Source organism: Prunus dulcis, chromosome 2 (assembly GCF_902201215.1).
Source record: "Prunus dulcis chromosome 2, ALMONDv2, whole genome shotgun sequence".
In the NCBI taxonomy this organism is placed as follows: domain Eukaryota; kingdom Viridiplantae; phylum Streptophyta; class Magnoliopsida; order Rosales; family Rosaceae; genus Prunus; species Prunus dulcis.
The window spans coordinates 13,450,275-13,473,483 of NC_047651.1; the positions used below are offsets into that span (position 1 = coordinate 13,450,275).

At 37.0% G+C, this 23,209-nt stretch overlaps 3 protein-coding genes across 3 annotated transcripts; 1 reads left to right on the forward strand and 2 right to left on the reverse strand.

Annotated features, from left to right (window-relative positions):
* Positions 1–126: 126 nt before the first annotated feature.
* On the reverse strand, positions 127–4,837 carry LOC117617668 (protein goliath-like). Its single transcript, XM_034347145.1, has 5 exons — positions 4,562–4,837; positions 2,670–2,843; positions 1,822–1,964; positions 552–662; positions 127–445 (listed from the first exon to the last, which is right to left on the reverse strand). The coding sequence occupies exons 1-5, from the start codon at positions 4,628–4,630 to the stop codon at positions 388–390; spliced, it is 555 nt and encodes a 184-aa protein (XP_034203036.1). The 5' UTR covers positions 4,631–4,837; the 3' UTR covers positions 127–387.
* Positions 4,838–5,020: 183 nt separating this feature from the next.
* On the forward strand, positions 5,021–10,261 carry LOC117617667 (26S proteasome non-ATPase regulatory subunit 12 homolog A-like). Its single transcript, XM_034347144.1, has 13 exons — positions 5,021–5,160; positions 5,830–5,893; positions 6,003–6,194; positions 6,886–6,993; positions 7,100–7,204; positions 7,325–7,381; positions 7,501–7,697; positions 8,363–8,462; positions 8,529–8,641; positions 8,745–8,898; positions 8,990–9,067; positions 9,637–9,871; positions 9,980–10,261. The coding sequence occupies exons 2-12, from the start codon at positions 5,891–5,893 to the stop codon at positions 9,853–9,855; spliced, it is 1,326 nt and encodes a 441-aa protein (XP_034203035.1). The 5' UTR covers positions 5,021–5,160; positions 5,830–5,890; the 3' UTR covers positions 9,856–9,871; positions 9,980–10,261.
* Positions 10,262–12,944: 2,683 nt separating this feature from the next.
* On the reverse strand, positions 12,945–16,356 carry LOC117618173 (putative disease resistance protein At1g50180). Its single transcript, XM_034347780.1, has 6 exons — positions 16,330–16,356; positions 15,247–16,180; positions 14,679–14,821; positions 14,157–14,638; positions 13,683–14,060; positions 12,945–13,494 (listed from the first exon to the last, which is right to left on the reverse strand). The coding sequence occupies exons 1-6, from the start codon at positions 16,354–16,356 to the stop codon at positions 12,945–12,947; spliced, it is 2,514 nt and encodes an 837-aa protein (XP_034203671.1).
* Positions 16,357–23,209: the final 6,853 nt, after the last annotated feature.

Here is a 23,209-nt window from a genome sequence, read left to right on the forward strand (position 1 = left end):
ATTTTGAAACTAAGTATAGGCAAAATGAGACCAATTGGATGTTTTGGAAGCATGGTGTAATGAAAACATACATATGTGCAAATAGAATCACCCCAGTACTTCATTCCAATGAAAAACGCCAACCAATTATTGAATTACATGCATACTTTATATTTTTATTTTAAGCTAAAATTTGAGATGATATTCTTTCTGTATGAACATTGATGACATACATATCATCTCATGGGTGTACATTGTTGTAGAGCAGTAACTAAATCTATGGCGAAAACCATAATTAAAAATTATTGATAACACAAAAGGTAGGGAGATCTTTAGAGAAATAGCAAATCAGACATTCAAACCTATATATACATTTATATTTCCATAAGCAGGATGGGATTTCTGGACTTAGTCAGAACTCTCGGCAATGCCCTTGCAAACATCTCCTCTGCAAAGTGGGCATACACTGTAGCATTCGAAGAACATAAGAAGTCGTCATATATACGAATAGAATTAATCAAAAGCAAGCACTTGGTAAAATGAGAGGAGTATGATGGAAGTAATGAACGTACCCTTGTTTTTCTTTTAGCCATTTGTCAACGCATTCCATATGGAATTCATGACAACAAGGGAGAACTCTTATTTTATCTCCTTCATTATACTCAGACAAGCAAATGTAACACCTGTTCGTAGGACCAACATCAGAAAAACTCTCTCGAACCACAACAGACTTTATAAGGATTAAAACATTGCTCCATAAAAACATTTGTCTCATGGGGATATAATATGTATAGGTAGTTTCAAGTTTGAACCGATAAATCCTCAATCTATCTGTTAAAAAGGTATTTTGAAGTTGGAATGAGCACTGAGAAATGACGCTACTGCGCTACTCTATGTTTTCAATCGTTTTACCTTTTAATTTGAGTTCATCTATTTAAGTAATTGAGGACAAAAGAGTTCATAACATTTTTCTGGCCTTAAAAAATTCCCCACATTTCTAAAGAAGCAATAAACATTTTCAAAACTTGGATACGCTTTGTGGAACCTTTTGTACCCTATATAAGGTTTAGTTACTACATTACAGATATTTACAGATGTCTATGCATAATTTACCGTAAAGTCTTTTCCATAACTTTTTATTCTGTTTTACAATAAATGTTATGCAAATTTTTTATTAAAAATAATCATGGGATTCTATAATTGTGTAGCATAAAAATTCTTAGGGACCTTGGCTATTCCTATAACAAAGCATTTATGCCCAAAAACTGGGCTACATCCAAAGCACTGCCTACATGAGTTCAACATGCCTAGGGACCTGAACATGATTTTTCCTTATCAGGTATCTATATCGATCCTCATACACTTCCTAATCCTAACTACATGTGCATTCGGCTATTACTATCATGTATGCGCATATTAACAATGTTAACGATTTAGTTTTTACACTCAACTAACATCAAGTCCCTTCAACACAGACATGCCAGTGTTAAGTCAAAGGTCTAAGTAACAGGGCCAGGCTCATCCATATATTCATTCCTCGTTTTTTGCCATTTCAACAACAAAAAAAGGGGGAATTTGGGCAATGCCTTTGGGTAAGTTGATAAAGAATAGGAAAAATAAGAGAGCAATCTAAATCTGTGAAGGAAGATTCCCAAGAACACTTCTAGTTATGTCCATATGCCATGATATTTCAACATCATTAACATTGAAAACTGTCACATAGTTGCTACAACTAACTAGATTACCTGATTCTATAGCTATGCTTTCAAAAGTAATAGTGTAAGCTTCAATATTCATATAAACGAATGTACTTTAACATTAAACTCAAACAAGAAAACTTACTCTTGTGCATCTTGGGCCTTGCTCTCAGTGATCTGAGACTTATGATTTTTGAGAGGAAACGAGTTTACAACATTCTCAGGGGCTGGGAGAGAGAGCATAGATTGTGAAAGTGACAATGGAACATGACGTATTTCATCCAAGATCTGCATCCAAATAAATTATGAATGTTCTCATAGATAAAAGTTAAAATCAAAATGACTACACCAGAGAGAGAGAGAGAGAGAGAGAGAGAGAGAGAGAGAGAGAGTTGTGAAAGCACTAGTGGTTTGTACAACTTATGATCCAAATCTGTATTGCCAACAGTTCATATGCTTTAACTATATAAATGAGTATTTAACTTCAAAAATAATGAACACATGTGCGTGTGTATACAGCTAAAAAGGAGAAAAGGGAAAAGGGAAAAGGGTTGTCTGGGATGCAAAAAACGGGAAACTTAGAACCACAAGGATAGAAAGAACAGTGAAAGTTCTAAAGAAATTGAAGACTAAGTTCGGATGTAAATCTCAAAAACATTTACAACGAAGATGATTACGACTGTTATGCCAAACTTCAATCAGATAAAAAATATTCTGAAAAAGGAAGTTTGATAATAACTGAGGAAAAAAAAAAAAGGTTATTGACCTCATGAAAACACTTAATAACTTAATAAATAAACATTAAATTATGGTGCCTCATCATAAATAAGTAGACTTAAAATTACCACTGGAGCTATGGCTTGAATAGTAATGGGTGAAATGGGAAAGGTTGACTTAGATCAATTTTTAAGGGAAATATTGTCCATTAAACATTTTGGGAAAACCTAATCCAACCGGGAAACCATACAGAAAAATTCTTTGAAAGGAATTCACCTCGTTTAGTGCCTCAGTAAGCATGATTATCCGCAAAACAGTTGCATGAATACTGGAAATTTCAGCCATCAAGGATGTTTCACAGGAGCATGTACCATTAGCATGGAGCCTGGATGAACAGAAAGACCTTGGACCTCTCTCGTTAACAAGACCACCATGTAGCCTTTCTGAAAGCTGTAAGATAATAAAGTGAAAATTGTAACTACAACAAAAGATGTCACAGGTGAAATCTGCCAAACATACCAGAAACAAAAAAGAAAAGAAGAAAATTTGAAATGAAAAATTATTACAGCAATGCATTCATTGCATCAACAATAGTGTTTCAGGAGAGCTTAAACATTTGATGGATAATTCAAGTTATGAGTAATCCACAATACAAAGTTGACGTCAGGCGAATGGGTTGTTAGTTCCACAGGCAAATCATTTGCAAAGAATTGTATGCTCATAAGTCACAAGCAACCATCAGGATAGAAATTATCTTATAAATGCTAGAAAATGTGCATTTACAATGCAAGTTTTATATTTGATTATGAAGAAAATTTAAGAAGCACACATCCCCTGCCTAATCCTTGCTGATAGCTAGAATTTATGCCACCAACTTTAAACAATTGTTCTACGGTGTACTGCATTGTAATGGAAAAGGACTTATCGGGAAATTAACAGCTTTTTATTGATGGAGAACACCACTAGCAGCCCCAGACTGGAAAAATCACTTCCTAGGGAGTTCAACTTGATCAACACTTTCCAGCAGCCACCAAAGATTATCCAGTACTCGAAGCCTTACCCTACCTCTTCAATATCTCAGGGGAAAGAAAGATAATGTCCTAGCCGATACTATCTGTTCTTGTACAAGAATGCATATGTTAAATGCAGGTTGCAACTGGTTCAAAGTCAGATGCCACGAACATGATAATATATATCAAGGTCCAAAGATCCAGAGCTAAATAGCAACAATCCCAGCGGGTTGTAAATTACCAAATTCCATGGAATTTGGAATTTGGAGGTTCAGAATCTAGAACTATACCATTATAACAAAGAAATCTTTATCTGATAGCATAATTGTCAGGAAATCTTACATTTAGATTGTCACGCCACTACTAAAGAACTACCAGCATACATTTCTCAAGAAGATGCTTTAGGTGACAAAAATGGTGGGATCCTAAGTAATACCTCTTACCTTGATTGCCAACAGCGTCCACTTTTGTAATTTTTTCTAGAAAACCTATGATGCTTTAATGCATAATCAAAGAAGAAAACCTATGTCAATGCTCGGCGACAAAGGAAATTGAACCAGAAAAACGAAAGTGATTTTATTGTTTATGAAGTTCTTTGCAGATTTTGGAAGCAAGTGGTTCCTCAGATTCATACTTTCGGTAAAGAACTGTGTTATTAAAGCCAAGTCCTTAAAAGAGGCATTAGACCTATAGGATACAAAAGTAGAAGACCCTTTGCAGGCAAGAGAGTCTGCATATGATTCTTGTTTCTAACTACAACTATGCACCAATGAAAGGAAGAACCAAGCCTTAACATTGTTCTCAAGGTAATCCTTCATCATTTCCAAACCAAGTAACAGCAACTGAGAAAATCTCCTCTGAAGCTAATTATGTAAATATATCCTTACTTGAATTTTGAACTTCCACTAAACCCATGAAAGTTTGCACTGCAGGCAGATCCTACAGCTTTTCATTTCCAGAAAGCATTACAAATACAAAGAAAATAATCCCAACAAACAATCACATACAAACTTCAGGCATAGAGAAAGACACCATTTTTTTCCCCCAAATGGATAAGAAAACAGAAAAATTATAAATTCAAACTAGTAAAAAATGATGACTAAGCTTGACCCAGATCATTAAATTATATCAGGACGAAAAATTTCGGACTTTTAGTACCTCAAGGGCAGTTACAGAATCAGAGTCGCCACCACTTGTGAGAAATGAAGAGGATGGTTTCGACCCCATGCGACCAGTACTCCAATCAACCCTCTTCTTTCTTCGGTTTTCTTCAGTGCAACTTACCTACCCACCTCAACGCGGCTGATGCAGCTAGAAAGTCGTACCTGAAGAACGGGTGCGCCACATAAGCAAATTGACATGGTACGCCAGGCCAGCAAGAAAACGAAACGCGGAAACAGCACACATGATATTATCAGATTTTATTTTGATCTCTTGAAGATATTATTAAGCAAAAACGTGAGTTTTAAGAGGACTTTTAAATAAAACCGATAAAGTTAAAAGAAAAAAGAAGAAAAAACAGAAGAGAAAAATAAGAATCGGCATCGGGGGTTCAATTAGTCTTGACTTATCCCTTACTCTAACAATTTCTTTTTAAAAGAAAAAAAAAAAAAAAAAAAACAGAGGAAAGAGAAATCGGCCTGTTTAGTCTTAACCTTTCAGCCCTCACTCTCTGATCGCGCGCTCTCTCTCTCTCTCTCTCTCTCTCTCTCCCCTCTCCTGGCCTGTTTCACTCTCTCTCTAAATTCGCGCATCAGGTATGCTTTAGGATTACATTTATTAGGGTTTTCCTTTTGTTGTTGTATCATAGAAGGAGGAATCTGCTCGGGTTTCGATTTAGGGTTTTTGTATGGATTTCGAATTCACATTTACAAAGTAGAGATTGGGTTTGTTTACTATGAAAAATCTGACGGTCGTGGGTTAGGGTTTGAGTTTGTCTTCCTTAATATGATTTGTGCACCTGATTGTTTCTCTTGGATGTTTTCTTCATCTCCGCCTTTGACTACTATGATTTAGGGTTCACGCATCTCGCTTTTTATGCTTAAAGGGACTGATTGGGAACTTCTTCAGTTTGATTTTTAGGTTTGGTCTCAAAGTATTTTCGAACTTGGGAATGTATATTTAATGGAACTGGGTATTGTTTTTAGTTATAATTTCATATGTTCGGTTTGAATTTGGGTTTAGGGGGGTCATTTGTTTCATAGGGTTCTTTTTGGCTGCTTGTTTGCTAATTTCTTAAGAAATTTAGAGTGGTCCATCTCAGTTCCTTGTGGATATGTTTGGAAGGGAAAGAGGTGGAAATGGAGTTGTATGGTTCAGACTTTGTTTTGCAATTAACAATGTTAAACTGGAAAGAATCTGATAATCTGATGTACTTTTTATTTTCCCGTGAATCTTGTTCTTATTGGCTTGTTGTATCATTTCAGGTAAAGGTTTCTTTCATACCAGGACTCTACTAGGGTTTTACTCACCACTCCATCGTCGAAAATGGTAAGCCAATTGTGAACCCCCATCTCCCAGATCTGAAAGACCCTAATTTTTCAATTATTGACACTGCTTGATCCTGAGTCGTGGTTTTGTAAAATTGTGGAATTTTCAGGAAGGAGGCAATTTAGATGAGCAAATAGAGCAACTGCTGAATGTAGAGAAGAAGATGAGGACCGCTGGTGACGTGGCAGGAACCAAGAAAGCAGCCACTGACATTCTTGAGCTCTGCTTCAAAGCAGGTGCTTGGAAGACCCTCAATGACCAGATTGTTGTCTTATCCAAACGCCGTGGTCAGCTAAAGCAGGTACACCCATAGTAAATCTTAGATTCTTTGTCATCTTTGTTGTGTCATTGTTTAAGTTTTAAGTATCTGTATGTAACCAGCCATTAAAATGATTTTTGTCTTTGATAAATGGTGCCTGTAAGGTTTACAATTAGGTATGGTTATCCATTATAGTAAATTTCTGTGCTATTGCGTATATTTTAAGAAGAGATTTGAGTTTTGGTCATCTATGTATGTATTTAACAATCTTTGTCTTTGGAATGGTTATATTTGGTTCTATTTGTTTGTACAGTGGATGTCAACACTTACCAAGTATTAATGAAAAGGCATGTCTACAACTTTGTAGTTATGTATGTGAGTTCTTGTAAACTTAGGAGTACTGTTGTGGTTGGGACATATGTGGTTGTGGGCTCTTTAATTCTTAAGTAAAAAAAAAATAAAATTCTGTATATGTATGCATTTAATTCTGTAAATACATATCTTTCATCTCTTGATTAGAGAATATTGATATGAATATTGATATTCTTACTGAAGACTGCTTTGGGTTGCACATTTTATCTGCATTTTGTCTTAGTTTCAATCAAGTATTGCCATTATTTTTGTATTAGTATTTTTTTGTGTGTGAGAATATGTTTTAATTTTCGTTGATTCCATTCCTAGAAGTAATGTGCTTTTATTGTTATCACTCATTGGGCTGTCTGTTTCTATGCAGGCTGTAACTGCAATGGTCCAGCAAGCAATGCAATATATTGATCAGACACCTGATCTCGAAACTCGTATAGAGCTTATTAAGACACTAAATAATATTTCTGCTGGGAAGGTAAACTGTAGTAAAAAGCTTCAACTGCCTCCGTTGAAATGATGCAATTTTAACTTTTTATGTATTTTTATGTTAATTTTTTTTAATAAGCTCTGTTGTTCTTTAGATATATGTTGAAATTGAGAGGGCACGTCTAATCAAAAGACTTGCAAAGATTAAGGAAGAGCAAGGGCTTATTGCTGAAGCTGCTGATTTGATGCAAGAAATTGCGGTCAGTATGGAATTATAATCTTTGGAAACCCTTTCTCCCACTCCCCCATCAAACAGAAAAGAAGAAGAAAAATGCTGAAAACATTCCAGAGCACTAATTTCTAATCATTAAGCTTTACAGGTGGAAACATTTGGTGCTATGGCAAAAACTGAGAAGATTGCTTTCATTCTCGAACAAGTATGGGTTTAATTTCCTTTCAGATCACTCTTAATATTTACCACTCATTCATTACAATCACAAGTATGGCAATATTATTTATGATTCTTATTTTGAGTCATTCTGCCTTAATTTTGCAGGTTCGTTTGTGTTTAGACCGCCAGGATTATGTTCGTGCTCAGATATTATCGAGGAAGATTAGTCCAAGAGTTTTTGATATTGATCCTTCAAAAGAAAAGAAAAAACCTAAAGAAGGAGACAATATTGTGGAAGAAGCTCCTGCTGATATTCCATCACTCTTGGAGTTGAAGCGGATCTACTATGAGTTAATGATACGGTGGGGTGTCTTTATCCCTTTCCTATGTTTTTATTGTTCTGTATTTGTTTGTGTGTTTTTCCACTCTTTGCTAAATCTCAATTACTTGTTTAGATTTTTGTTTCACCAAACATCAGATTCTTATACATTCGTGTAGGGTTTGTTTTCACTTGAACTGTAAATATGTACTTTTGAAATGCTGTTATTTGGGAATGGATCCCTTCCTGCTTTTGGTAAGTGAAAATATAGGTATGGAGTTTCCTTTCTCATGGTTATCCAAAACCAGCAACCGAAGGTTTCACATTCCCAAATAAATGCAATATCTTCAACATAACTGTACAAATAGGTTGGCAATTGATATAATTAAATTCCCGTAGGCTCTTTTAGATTAGTTAACAAAATTGCACCTTCTTTTCTTGAAATGCCTATGATCCATTGTATTACATTGCTTAGGTGATCCTATTAATCACAATCACAAGTTACTTGTATAACCAAGCATGATCTATGAAACCAATAAATGTTGATTTCAATATTTTGCAGTCATTCAAAAATTGATTCTATGCGATTGCTTTTTTGTTTAATTGTAACTGGTCTCTGCCAACCATCTGATGTTTGGATGTCCTTTTCACAACTGCCTTCTTTGTGAAATTTGATGGATTGTTGATGCTGTCTTATTGCCTTTGCAGGTATTATTTTCATAACAATGATTACCTTGAGATTTGCCGTTGCTATAAGGCGATATACGATATTCCTTCTGTCAGGGAGAATCCAGCCCAGTGGATACCGGTAAAGCTCTTACCTTTATTGTCTCCTGAATTTGGTTGAGCTTTTCTGATATTTTTCTTCTCATAGGTCTTGAGGAAGATCTGTTGGTACTTGGTTTTGGCGCCATACGATCCAATGCAGTCAAGTCTTCTCAATTCCACCCTGGAGGATAAAAATCTTTCTGAGATTCCATATTTTAAGTATGTTAAAAAATAGCATCTGTTGCGCTTCTTCCTTTATTGGATCACATATATCGTACAAGCTCTTAGTATGACTTATGAGGCCGGTTTTGTTCTGTTGTAGGTTGCTGTTGAAACAGGTGGTAACTATGGAGGTCATACAATGGACATCCCTTTGGAACACTTACAAGGCTGAGTTTGAGAGTGAGAAGAGCATGCTTGGGGGCTCTTTGGGTGACAAAGCAGCTGAAGATCTAAGGCAGAGAATAATTGAACACGTAGAATTTCTCCAGATATCATTATCTGCACTTTTTTTTTACTGTTCAGTTAGTAATTATGTTTTGCTGACATGTGATACTGTTTTTGCAGAACATTCTTGTTGTTTCAAAGTACTACTCAAGGATTACCTTGAAGAGACTTGCAGAGCTTCTGTGTCTGAGTGTCCAGGTTTGTTGTTGCTAATTTGTGTTTATTATTGAGATTTGAGCCATAATGGATTATTTTGTCTGGATTACTTGCAAGAGGCATAAATATAAGAGTTGCTTCACTTTCCAATTTCCAGGGTAACCCACCAGGAGTCAGATTTTACTTACCAGTTCCCGTCATACACATTTCTTACAATGACTTGTAGTGAAGAATAACTTATTAGTTTTAGAATTTGTTTCATCATTTTAGTTTTGAAGTTTAATAATAGAGCCATAAAAAAGGGATGAAACTCACTGCTCTTGTGCGGTTGCCTTTCTTCCTCACTCCATTTGCTGTCTGTACTTTTGTTGAGTTAGATCCTTAATTATTCTCCTTAAATGCTGATTAATTGTGAGAATCTACGGGTTGATACATGGTTTCTTTTTTGTTTTGTGTATTTAGACATAAACAAGTATAAAATAATATTACTTCACTTTATAAATGTAATCTGTCTAATCTGACAGTTTTGGGATGCCATGGCAGGACTTATTTGAAATATGCAATTCTTTTCCATTCTCTTGTATTTATAGTTTTGGTCGCATTCTTTTCAGGAAGCTGAGAAGCATCTGTCAGATATGGTTGTGTCCAAGGCACTGGTGGCCAAGATTGACCGGCCAATAGGAATAGTCTGTTTTCAAACTGCAAAGGATAGCAACAATGTTCTTAATTCGTGGGCTACGAACTTGGAGAAATTGCTTGATCTTGTTGAGAAGAGCTGCCACCAAATACACAAAGAAACCATGGTTCACAAGGCTGCTCTGAAGGTTTGAGAATCACAAATTTCAGGTATAGATCTTCTGTGAGCGGCATGCTTATTTATGTACTTTTTCGAAAATCAAATGGAAATTCGAATAAAGCGCCATTTCCAATGATGACCTTTAACCATGCTTGCAGGTAGGCCGCACCTAATCTTTTGTTTCGCGTATTAAAGAGTTCTTTGATTCAAGCATTTGGATTAAACCTGTGTTTCACTGGGTCGATGAGGCAATATGTATCAATTTATTTGTTTTGCTAGTGTTATGCTTCTTGAAACTAAATTGAAGATTGTTGTATGCCACCGGCACATACCTTGCTAGTAGGTAGCCAAAGGAAAATTTCATCTGCTTAATTTGTTTCTGGCACGGGAAAGAAATTGACTGCTTTCACTTGTTAACTATGTTCTTTGCCCTTGTTTAAGATTCCTTGTGTTACACATGGTTACTGCCTAATATTTCCTGTTAGGGGTGGCATTTTAGACTGAAAAACCGTAAAAACCAACTGACATTGTACCGCATTGGAACCGCAATAGCTGAAAATCGACCGAAAATTGCGGTTTTAGTAATCGAACCACAATTGCGGTATTTGATTTTGGGAAATAGCAGTTACCACAAACCGCGATTATTATTTTTTTTTTAAATTGCATTTTAGTGAAGCCTCTCCTCTCCTTATGCGATCAGATTCAGACCTAACCTAACTAGGCCTCTCCTCTCTCCTTACACGGCCTCACTCTCTCAAATACAGCTTCTCTTTCTCTCTCTCTCTCTCTCTCTCAAACTTGGTCAAACGGGCCTACGGGGCCAACCCCCATATTCCGATCTGAAAGTTCCTATGGGTTCCACAAGGTTTAGGATACACGTCCTGCAAGTTTGGTTCGGATCGGACGGTCGGATCGCTTACGATTGCACGATCGGACGGTTACTAGGAAACTAGCCCTAGAGTTGGCATTTTTGGAGTATTCAGGACTTCGTTTTACTATCCGTCGAATCCCATATGATCCTAAGAATTTCTAGATTAACATATTAAATTCAAGACTATCCAATGGTTCAAACCTATCGAACCCGGATAACATACAATAGGCGAAATTCGTTCGGGGTTCGAACGTCAACCAAATTGGAATTAGAGCACACTTACGCGCTCGGGACAACAAGTGGATTGCATCGGGACACAGTGCCCCTTTTCTACAGTGCCCACGTGCCTCCACATGCGTTGGCAGAGCGTGGGTATCCAAAGCGATTACGCATCGCAGGAAAATCTCAAAACCATGGCTCAAAATTCCTACCTTAGGCATAACACCCTATTTGGAACCACTTTTGTTCTTGGACCTACTCCAAAAACTGACTGGAAGTGGTCGGAATCGAGATCCCAAAATCGGTCGAAATCCAATTCGAAAATCAAGCTACCAACGCTCAAAATCGATGCAATCATACTCAACCATTAGCTAGATTATGAAGAATGGATAAATTTCCATATCTTGATCTCCAACAATGGCAACCGGAGGAGAGAAATCGGAACCGGCGAAGTTTGAGCAAAAACCAGCCAAAAATCACCTTTTTCCGGCAGCAGCTGGAGCGGCGGCCGATGTCGGGAAAGGGCCGGGTCGTGACGCCAAGGTTGAGCCGGTCCTTTTGGCATGGGTCCTGTCCGAGGCTGTGGCCGGAGTTTCGAAGAGAGAGAGAGAGAGAGAGAGAGAGAGAGAGAGAACCAGATTTTATAAAATCTTTTTTGCAATATTTACGATTGTGCCATTGAAGGTATTTTGATCGTATCTCTCTCGTTACAACTTCGATTCGAGCCCACCTCGTGTCTACAGACTCATCTCACCGGGCTCCACGCAACGGTATAGTCGAAATTCCCAAATTTCTTTCCGGTCAAAAAGTCAACTTTAAACCTAATAAAATATTCTAGGGACAAAGTGGTCTTTTATCTGAATAAACTAATATTTACCAATTTATTTAGGAGTGGGTCGTTACATTGCCCGTCTTTAATGAGATCAAATTTTTTTTTGTGTTTTTTTTTTGTGTGTGTGTGTTAATCAATACCCTGGACTTGCAAACACGCAGTGCTCATGGCGGCCATTTCTTCTATGATCCAACTTCAACCCCCTTATAATTTACATTATATATTTTCTAGTTTTAGTCTCTGCACTTTCAACTTGAAATATAATTAAATTTAATTTAAAACCCAAGAAAAGTATAGAGTGAGTCCCAGATACAAACAAAAGAGAATCACATACAACATTATAATTCAAATAAGGGAAAAAAAAAAAAAACAGGAATAAAATGAAAAAATGAAAAGAGCCAAAGAATTGGCCAAAAGATATTCCAATGGTTAACGTTCAGGGGCTTGGCTTTGCTTTGCATTAGGAGTCTGGAAACTACAATAAAAATACAATTGGACCCACTAAAGATGAGTAACCGAGAAGAGTTTTAATTTAATGTAATTATGATAACGTGGAATAATTCAATTCATTAGATTAATCAAACGGTTGAAATTTTTCTAAATGTGTATAAATGCACGAATGCTAAATGTAGAAGCTCACGATTCAATAAATAAAAATGGTGTTTATTGCTGTTTCTCAACAACATCCACAAAAAACCAAAAACAAAAAACTATTGGTGCTAAATGTAATGTATTCGAAAATGTGTTGAAAATAGAGTGCAACTACTAGAGTAATCCCAATTCAAAATTGGTAAATTTATTCAACGTAATAAGAGGCTCTTGTTATAACAAATATGCATACAATCGAAGTTGCAAGTAAATGGGGAATTGATTGCCAGGAAAATGATAGTCCAATCAATCAGCTTTTTTACATGAGATATATAAATAAACTCTTTATATGAAAAATATATATAGATAAACATACCATATACTAAAATAGAAATACTACAACGTTAATGAAACATACTTTTCACCTACTACTCATTAAAAAGAAACAGACTTTTCACCCAACTCTTTTTGCTGTTGCTCGCCCCCAATTCTTTTTCCCTTTAAGTGGAAAGAGGAGAGAAACAATTATTTTTTTTCCCCTGAAAAAATAAATAATAAAAGAGAAAAACAGAAAGAAAACAAAATTTAGCATACCATTTTATCCCGAATCTTCTTAGTGACGCCAAATATTTGTCATAATAATAGACTGCACATGTTGGATTTTGTAAAAATCCTCTCCTCCTTCCCCAAGCCGGCTACAGAATTCAGGACGCATAAAATCGATGGTTAATTCCTTTAGGGTAGTAATATATTGGAGCCCATCAGGAACTGCCTCCAAATCAAAGCACCCACGAATGTGCAATCTGCAGAGAGAGAGACTAGGCATGCCTCCTTGCTCCACCTTCCATTCTTTTAACTTCATCAAGCCAGCAAGAGAAAGAAATTCGAGAAATGAAAAGCCTCCCTCTGAGCAAACAAGAGGTCCCGGAAAAGTATTAGGATGGTAAAAATCCCAATTACAAAGGAAAAGCATTCTCAAGCTTGGCAGCTTCTCTAATACTTTTATGTGGTCATCCTTGAGATTACCAGTTCTACTTAGTGTTAGCTTGGTGAGGTTCGTAAGGCACAGGAGGTCTTCTGGTAACTCTGTGATATCTCCGCGTTGTGGCAGCTTGTATATATTAGGATAGCTTAATACTATGTTCCATGGTATTGGTAAACCCCTGAAACCAGAGAACAAACCAGGGATCAAACCATTGTCCACTGATAGAGACTAGAGATGCTTAAATATGATGTTTGTCCCTTTCTCCTTTTTTTCCCCTCTGTCAAATATGATAACTTCCAATTTTCTAAGGTTGGTTAGTTTAACAAAATCATCTAGATCAGATCCCTGAATACAAATATTGACTACCGTCTGCAAATTGACTGCCTCAGTAGCAAATAACAAACGTTCACATTTTTCTCTCTTGCACTCTGATATCTGGGTAAATATATATGTCTCAATTTTTCCATCTTGGAAAACACGTTTCGGTTTGGAATTTTAAAATCCCAATAACGACTCCGTAAATCTAGATACTGCAAACATACCAAATTTGCTATAGATGATGGCACCGCATTAATATCACTATCCTTTACACTTAAAAACCTTAAGTGCACTAGATTCCCAATTTCATCTGGTAACTTGAACTCTCTAAACTCTGTAACACGCATATCTTTAAACGTCCGCTTTATAACACGCATACCTTCAAACGTTCGCTTTATAACACGCATACCTTCAAACTTCAAAACTCTAACCAACGTGAAGTTCTTTAATAGTTATCGTAATAAGTTTTTAGTCACCTTTGCGTCCAAGTTCGAGAATCTTGGGACAAAGTATAACAAAGACCTAACATGTCCATAATTTTCATCTTTTCCCGAACCATATGTATCAACCATTATGTCCAAATAGATGGCAAGTCTTCGAACTCTACTGTTTGGAGTTTCCTTGGTCTCTGAAGCTACAGAATAATTGATAATATGGACAAAGTTCCCCTCTTTCGCCTTTAACATGCATAAGTCTCGCATAAAATCGTGGAGATGACAAGTCTTGATCTTCTTACTCAAACCATGTTTTCCAACTTGCACCATGCACCTGCCCACTAACTCCCTTAAGCACCTATATGATACATCTTCCATTACTTCCGCTGATGCCGATAATATGAAACCTTCTGCCATCCATAGTTTAGTCAATGTACTCACCGGTATTTCATAATCTTCTGGAAATTGGGCTAAGTAGAGAAAACATAGTTTTAAGTAATATGGTAAGTTATCGTAACTCAATTCCAATAACCATGATACACCTTCATATCCTTCACCTATATATGTAATCTGGTCCAAGGTCTGTCCCTCTCCTTAGATATGCATAAACATTCTTATGCACCGCATTCCACTCATCAACTGTGTCTTTTCTAGCTAGAAGTCCTGCAAGCACCGTAATGGCTAGTGGCAAACCTTTGCAATGTTGAAGCATCTCCATTCCCAGCTCTTTCTTCTGTTCATAAATTTTAGGGTCTGAAAAGTAATATTAAGACCAAATTAATTAACTGCATGTGTTCAATTGCACGAAAAGTCTACAAAACAAATTGTTCCATTCCATCGTTCATTTACTTCAATGATTTTCACTGTAGAACTCTTAAGTTTCTGATTTTCCTTTGGGCTACAACTTTATGAGTTTTCGAATTCATGGAAGAACGTCAGACCCTAGATATGGGGTATAGTAAATTCTCGAATCCGTTGTCTGATAATTAAAATAAAGTGTAATACAATTAGACTAAATTAGTTTCTAGGAATATAAAGATCTCTACCAATAAAAAGTATAAACATGAGCTGTAGAGTTTCTTATAGAATTTTCTTAAGTGTGGCAAAGAAAAAGTTAGTTGACACGCTGAATTGATAAGCAAGAAAAGTAGAGATAAAAGATTTGTATGAGTACATACTTGTATTTTCCATTCCATACATTGCTATCTTCTCAAACAGTTCCCAGCTTTCATCATCATTCAACGACTGTGGTTCAAAGAGGAAACCATTTTTGTCCGCACACGAAGCGACTTCTTTGTTGCGAGTGGTGAGTAAAATTCGACTCTCAGTTTCCTCATTCATTGGAAATCCAGCTTGCAACGAGCTCCACGCATCATTGGTCCAAATGTCATCAAGCACCACCAAACATTTTCTTTCTCTTTGCGTATTCCAAAGCCTCTCTGCTATTTGATCAATCTTCAATTTTGCAATTTCTTGTCTTTGCTCATTGGTAGGAGAAATGAGTTTAGTCAGAATTTCTTCCAAAACTTCCCGTGCTTGGCACTGTTGAGAGATACACACCCAGGCAAAACAATCGAAATGACGCTTAACTTCACCATGATGATAAACTTGTTTTGCAAGAGTGGTTTTACCTAACCCTCCCATCCCCCAAATAGAAACAACTCGGAGGCCTTTTTCTTTGATCAAATGCGTAGCCAACATCTCTGTTCCAGGGGCTAAACCAACCACGTGAGGGTCGACAATATGAGGATAAGCTATCCTCCGTTCCTGTTGTCTCTGAAAAAAGGTGTCACCTCCACTCTCCCTTATTTGGTGTAGGTTAAAACTTGGCATAATCGAACTCAGCTGTGAAATTTCAGTTGTAATTTTTTCAATGTCTGAGCCAATCCGATGAAGATTAACTCCTTTTATGAAGATGCCAGTAAACCATGTCAAAACATTTGATTTCCTCTTGAAAGCCACTTTTAAGACATAAGTTTCAATGACATCCTCAAGATTATAAGCAGCATCTCTGACACTCGCCACCCAAATGCGTATTGCTTCATTGCGTCCCTGGCTTGCGTCTGCATCTTTCAAGTAGCCTTGCATGAATTGTAGCTGGGTTTGTGCACTCTGAACTTACCACCCACGGATTTCAAGGATTTCAATTCCTGAATGATAGGGTTGCTGAGGCCTTGGAGCACTATTGAAACAACACCTTCGGCCATATTAGCAGCTTTTCTTTTTTCTTCTGTTTTTTTAGATTGAAAAAATAATCTTACCAATGGAGAAGTCTCAGTTCCGTTCATATAGGAAGTAGCAGAAGGGCAGAAGTCAACCAAGTCTCAGTTCCGTTAATCCAACGGCTTGTCGTCTTAGTAACTAAAAGTGAGACCCATATAGACTTTCCAACCCGTTTCTGTAACCCGCAATATCCAACTCCTGTATCTCTAATCTCTTTCCTATCATCTACATCTAATGAATTTCATATTGACTCCAAAAAGAGACTCTGCAGTTTGGTCGAAACTCATTTCTTTACTAGAGTGCTTTAACTTGTTGTACTTGTTGATATTTTTTATAATTCTTTTTTATTAGAGTGCTTTAACTTGTTGATATTTTTTTGGTTGTTTAGAAATGAAAGGAGAAAATGTTAAAAAACTCCATTGTAGGAGGGAGTGACCATGCTACCCAACGCCCCTTCCCATTTCTCTCTCATATAGCTCTCCATTTTCTCATGTTTGGCTCTTTCCTTCTCCTCAATATTTGTTTTTGTTTTTGTTTTATATCATCCGTTGCCCTACACTCCCACACTACACCACCCTGTAAGTTCGGGCATGAGAAATAGTTGCCTAGAATATGGGGAAATAAGAGGAAAATATAATCCTCTCATTTTCTCTTTCCATGGAAAACTTTGAAAAAATAGGCCAGCATTAATAATATATTTTTTATGACCATTTTGTCCTCATCAACAATTTAAAATTACAATATATCATTAAAAGCATTCTATTTTATTTTATTTAATATATGTATAATTGAAAAATTATACAAAATTTGTTTTTCATTCCTATTCAAAACAAACATGAAAAAGTAAATAAAGTGATATGTCCTAGTTACTTTCCAAGCATTATCAAACATGAAAAAAGAATATACAATTTTATGTTTCTTGATAAATAACATGGGAAGTAATTTCCGTAAACCAACCAAAGGGGATATTGTCTAGTTTTTCTAAGTCACGAGTATGTCATTGATTGACAGTGACATAAAAGAAAATAGTGAGAGATGCTAAACAAATCAACTTAAAATGCATAGATAATATAGGAGAGGTTTATGACAGCATGTTATTATAAATCAGTAAAGGTTGTAGAAGAAGAGATTTTCTTCTTCTAAAAAAAACACCACTTGATAAACTTTTGACTTTATTGCATATTAATGGCATGTTGCTTTTCTTCTAGTCAAAAAGTGGTGGCATGCTTTTGCCTTTTAATTAATTCACGCGCCAAACATAATAACAATATCATAAATAATGCATGTTATGTAGGTGCGTTTTCTCGGGAACAAATGCAGCAAGGCCTTCGAAGAATTTTCAGCAAGGCATGCCCTGCTTGCAGTGAATTCATGTAGCCGATGGGCCTTAGGTGTTGTTGAGGGCCGACATATTCGAGCCCCCTGGTACTTTTCAATGTGGATTTGTAGCTCAATATTGTAGCCCAGCAAGATTGAAGTTGTGGAAGCAAACTTATTTTGGGTTTCTTCTTCTTATTATTATTTTTTGAATTCTTCAGATATTACAACTACTATATCCTAATTATATACTCACTTACTTTTAAAATTTTACTGAAAACTCAAATTTAAAATAAGTTGCTATGTGAAATACTAGAGTTGTCCTAGTATTATTAATTAATGTCAGTTTTTTTTTAAAAAGGCAAAAAGTCACTTCTGGTCCTTATAGTTTGTCATTTTCACCATTTTGGTCCATGTCATTTTTATTTGGTCAATTTTATCCTTGTGGTTTCAATTTGAAGCAGTTTTTTAATTTATGTAAAACTAGCCCCTTTGTAAGAACCCAAAACAAAATATCTAAAAAAGAAAGAAAATATCTAAAAAGTAAGGAAAATATCTTTTAACAAAAAGACCAATTTGCCCTCGCATATTTTAATGGGAAAAAATTTGACTTTTTAATCGAGAAAGAATTTGGGGATTCCGCTTATGCCATTACGTAGAGCGCGGCGAAATGAGTTCATAAACACGGAGTAGACCCGAATCGGAGCTGTAACGAAGAAGTTATGGTCTAAAAACCGCGAAGGACAAAATGGTAATTTGGTCAAAAAGTCAGATTTTTATAGCGCTCTCTCTCTTCTCCCCCGTCAGTTCTCTCTCTCTCTCCTCTCTCTCTCCTTCCGCGCGATTTGGGTCGTGCGACCCTTGGCCTTCCAAGCGACGGCCCGGCCACCACAGGCCGAGCCGATCTCCGCCGTGGGTACCATCGGGTCCACCTCCGTGTCGCCGTCGCAACCTGACCAACCTCCACCTCGGGGACGCCCTGAGCTGGCCGGAAAATCGTATTTTCCGACGGAGGTTCTTCCGAAGCTACCCAAATTTCCAGCTCAAAATTCTCCTTTGTTTCTCCACCAAATCGATCGAGTAAGGTATGGTTTCTCAGCTATTTTTCGTGCTCTAGCTGATGGGGTATATGGGCTTCGATCGATTTTAGCTCTAAGGGGTTCGATTTTCGACTTGAAGTTTGGCCGAAACTTCGGCCGCTCGAAACTACTGTTTCTGGTCACTTTTTGGTGGTTGTTCAAGAACAAAAGTGACTCCAAATGGGGTGTTTCACCTAGGGTAGGATTTTGGAGTCTTGGTTCCGAGATTTTTTGGCCACCCGAAATCGCTTTGGACACCCAAAGCTGCCCATGCGTGCTGGAGCGCGTGGGTGAGGGTAGTGATGTAATTCTGTGCAGTTTTGTGACCCTCGTGTCGTCACGAGCGCATAGGATTTTGCGGATCTCGATTCGGAGTCCGTTTGAACCCCGAACGGATTTTCCATATCGCGAGATCCGTGGGTGCAGTGTCGTTAAATCGTCGGATTGCGCTGAATCTTGGATATGTAGGATTCGACGGATTTCGAATCGGAGTAGGATTTCGACGGATTCGACGGATTGTGTAGGATTCGACGGATTTCGAATCGGAGTCCCGGATACTCCGGAATCGCGAACCCTGGGGCTAGGGTTTGGATTTTAAGCGATAACGCGATTTTGGCCAATCCGACCGTCCGTTTTGGACCAAACTCACAGAACATGGTTCCCTCTCTGTAAGGAACCTTCAGGGAAACCCAGATTGACCATCGGAGGTCGTGGACCCACAGGGTCCCGGGTCGGTCGATCGGGCAGTGTATCGCTTAGCTGAGCGTCGGACCCTTTAAAACTGGTCCAAGTGTCTGAAAAGGCTAGTGTGGGTTCAGGAGTAACTTGGTTTCGAATGCACGTACTTCTAGGAGCCGGGGGCAGGGTGTTTAATTTAATTCTTTTATTCAGCGGTTTAGTGATTTACTATTCATGGATAATCAGGCATCAGAGGTCCAGCCGATCAGCAGGAGGAACCTTCAAAGGGTCAAATTAACTCGGACCATCTGTGAGTGGACTTTCTTTCATGGATTATTTTATATAAATGAGTTATATAGAGGTTTCCATAAATAAGATTTTATAAGTGACTTTATACAAGGATTTTATCTCGATTTTATATAAATAAGTTTTTATAAATAAGTTATTATAAGCGAATTTTATTATTTTGATCTTGAATAAGTATTTTGCAAATCTTTGAGCATGTTTTATACTGTTAAATATTTCAAGTTACATATATGATGGAAGTTATGTTGAGTAGCATACCTCGAGTTTTATATAACAGAATAGCAACAGCATTGAGACTACAGTCAATTTATCGGATTTCAGAAAGTTATCAGATTTTCTAATTAGACCACCATGTACCCATTTTTTTTATGGTGATTACCCAGAGTCGGACCGATGTCTACGGACATCCAGTCTGATTATAGTTCAGTCAGTGCACTTGACTTTACCTCACGAGTTACGGGGATGCTCGGACCGTGAGTGCCAGGATTTGCGGCTCGGCAGACTTGGTGTCCCGAGACCTGCCAGGATTTGCGGCTTGGCTGACTTTGTGTCCCCGAGACCTGCCAGGATTGCGGATCAGGCTGACTACGGTCCCCTGCATCCTGCCAGAGCGACTCGAGTTGACTTGGTGTCATCGAGAAATCTGCCGGCGGGACAGGCTGATCATAGTCCCCTGATTTCGCCAGTTTGCGGCTCGGGTGGACTGCGTGGCGCCCGAGACCTGCCAGGGGAATTGACGGACATGACAGGGGTACAAATAGGTGGTATTTTCAAAGGATTTTGAGTTTTCTTTTATTCAAGGATAACTTTCAGTGATTTTATATCGGTTTCTTAGTATTTGCACATTTATATTTCTATATCTTTATTCGGTTATACCAGTTCTTGATTTCCTCCAGGCAGTGATATCTTTATATATCTGATCGATTATGTAAGTTTATTCATCAGCATACCGATTCATGCTTATAGAATCTTTTATATTGAGATATAGTTAAATTTTCGATATTTATATATATATATATATATATCCCTAGTTATTTCAAAACGGGGGTATTATATTTTGGCTTGTTTTTAAGAATTTCACTTGTAGAAGTGCACAGGATTCACCACCGGGCCACTCTTAGCCTCCGCGCTTCAAAGTCAGGTAGAGTTTGTAGAAAAATCCCAGAAAACCCCGTGAACTTTAGAAAATTGCTCTGATATCGAGTTGTTGTGGAAAAACTGAAACTGGCAAATATTGGTTTATCCTATTCTGGCAGTTGGTGTTGATTAGTTGAATGTTTAACAGGTGAAAAGTTTTTGGGATTAGTCAAAATACAGGGGAGACTCTGCCGAAATTTCGGCAGAAGTCTAAGGGAAGTTAAAAAGAATTTGAGACAAGAAGGGTAAAAAGGTCATTTGTGCCCGACATTGCCAGGTGTCGGACACGCACAGGACTTGGCTCGAATTTCAAAGTGGAAATTGGGTCAGGTCCTGTCACCCTTGGCACACGCTCACACATGTGCCAATTGGATTTCTTTTTTATTTTATTTTTAGAATTAAGAAAAAATAATTTGAGTAGTTATGTTTCATAAAAGTAGGACATATTATCTAATTTTGTTTTTATTTATTTATTTTAATATGAAAAATGTGAATTTACTTTATTATTCTTATTTAATTAATAATTTTAATTCTTAATGTTTCATCATTCTCTGTCTTTTACTTTTCATATATAGAAGAATTTAATTTCTATTATTAATCGGGGAAGGGCAATTCCATCAATAAATTATTAAAAATAAATATTATAGACAAATATAAAAAAGAAAGTAAACCAAAACTTCTCTCTCTCATGCGTCTAGACTTGGTGGGCATGGATCTTTGGGTTGCGGTGGTCAAAGAACTTAGCACGAAGACGATGGCGAAGGAACCTATAATAGAGAGGTCTTTTATAGCTTTTCTTTTGTGCTTCAAGATACTTATGGCATATTTTAGCTTCTTCCACTCCTTGAAAATCTCAAGAAGAAAATTAAAAAAGAAGTTTCAATCCTCTTTATCAGATGTTGGGCTTTTGCTTTATTTTTTATTTTTTATAAAAAAAATTTGCTTGGCAAAAGCGACCAAGTTATTTAGATTTGGAGTTGGTATTGGCGTTTTTTCGGCAGTGGCATAAATGGTGGATTGGAGGAGGCATATCTACGGTGCAAGAGAAAATATTAGAAATCTTTATATTTATTTTAAGAAAAAATGAACAAAGCAAAATGGAAGAGAATGCTCTTATCTTTAAATTTTGTTATAGTACAGTTGCATGAATACTAATTTTAAAACTTGTGATTTTTCAAGAAATAATGGCCTAGTTCCCAGTGAAGTTGCCATTTATGTAAGGGCCCTTTTGTTATAGCAGCTCTATGTGGACTTAGGCTGCTGTAAAGAGAGATTGACGTTGCCCCTCGACTGGATTCAAGAACTATTCCCCAAAATACCGCGAAAGAATTTTGATTCTTAGGGAATACTCTAGTCTTCTTCAATGGCTCCTTGAAGGTTTTGATGTATAACAGATACTAGAATGATTTTGCTTGATTTTTGCTGTATTGGAAGTGCTTTTCTTGAAGTGGAATATGTGTTGCAGGTAGTGAAATAATGCAGGAGAAGATGTTAAAGAAGATGAAGTTTTTGGCAACTGATGAAGGGCATACGACAGCTGATATTGAGGTTGATACTATGATATTATACACAGATCCTAGAGGCTTGACATGAGACTTTTGCTTCAGTAATTTTTTTTATTTTGGCTAATCTCAAACGTATATATATTTTTTCTTTCTCTTTCCTCCCATCTCTCTTTCAAATCAAATATTTTAAAAGGAAAAGTAGAAAACCAACCCCACCAATCTCTCTCTCTCTCTCTCTCTCTCTCTCTCTCTCTCTCTCTCTCTCTCTCTCTCTCTCTCACACACACACAACTTCCAGTTTAGTAAGGCTCACTTTCTCTCTCCTCCTTGCTAGATGTAGCGAGCCCAAAGTTGGTCTCCAAAATAAAGAGTCAAGTAGAGATTCTGCTGTAATTAAGATATATATACATTTTTTATAGCCAAATTGAAAGCACATGATTTAAATTAACCAATATGTTAAAACACAAGGACCGTTTTTACAATTAAGCCTATTTTTAAAATACTCTTGAAAATGGAGAGACTAAAATACCTTTAAAAATGGATGGAAAATTGGATGGTATTAAAGTCAAATGACAAATCAAGAAATTTGAAAAATTAAGTTGACAAATTGAAACTAAGATTATATTCAGGTGACATTTCTACAAAAATTCCTTCTGAAAATGCAAGAAGCGGAAATCTTCCACATTTGAAAATCTTTTTGCCAACATTACCAACCGATTACCCCGGTTAGGCCCCAAACCACAGTTCCCAGCCGCTGGATCAATTTAAAAAATAAAATCCAATTGTAAAATTGTCATATGCACAGAAAAATAGGAAACTATCGAATTCCCCGCTTTTTTTCTTTTTGGTATATTTTAGTCTCGCCCTTTTTTTTTTATGTGGCTGGTAACCCAAAG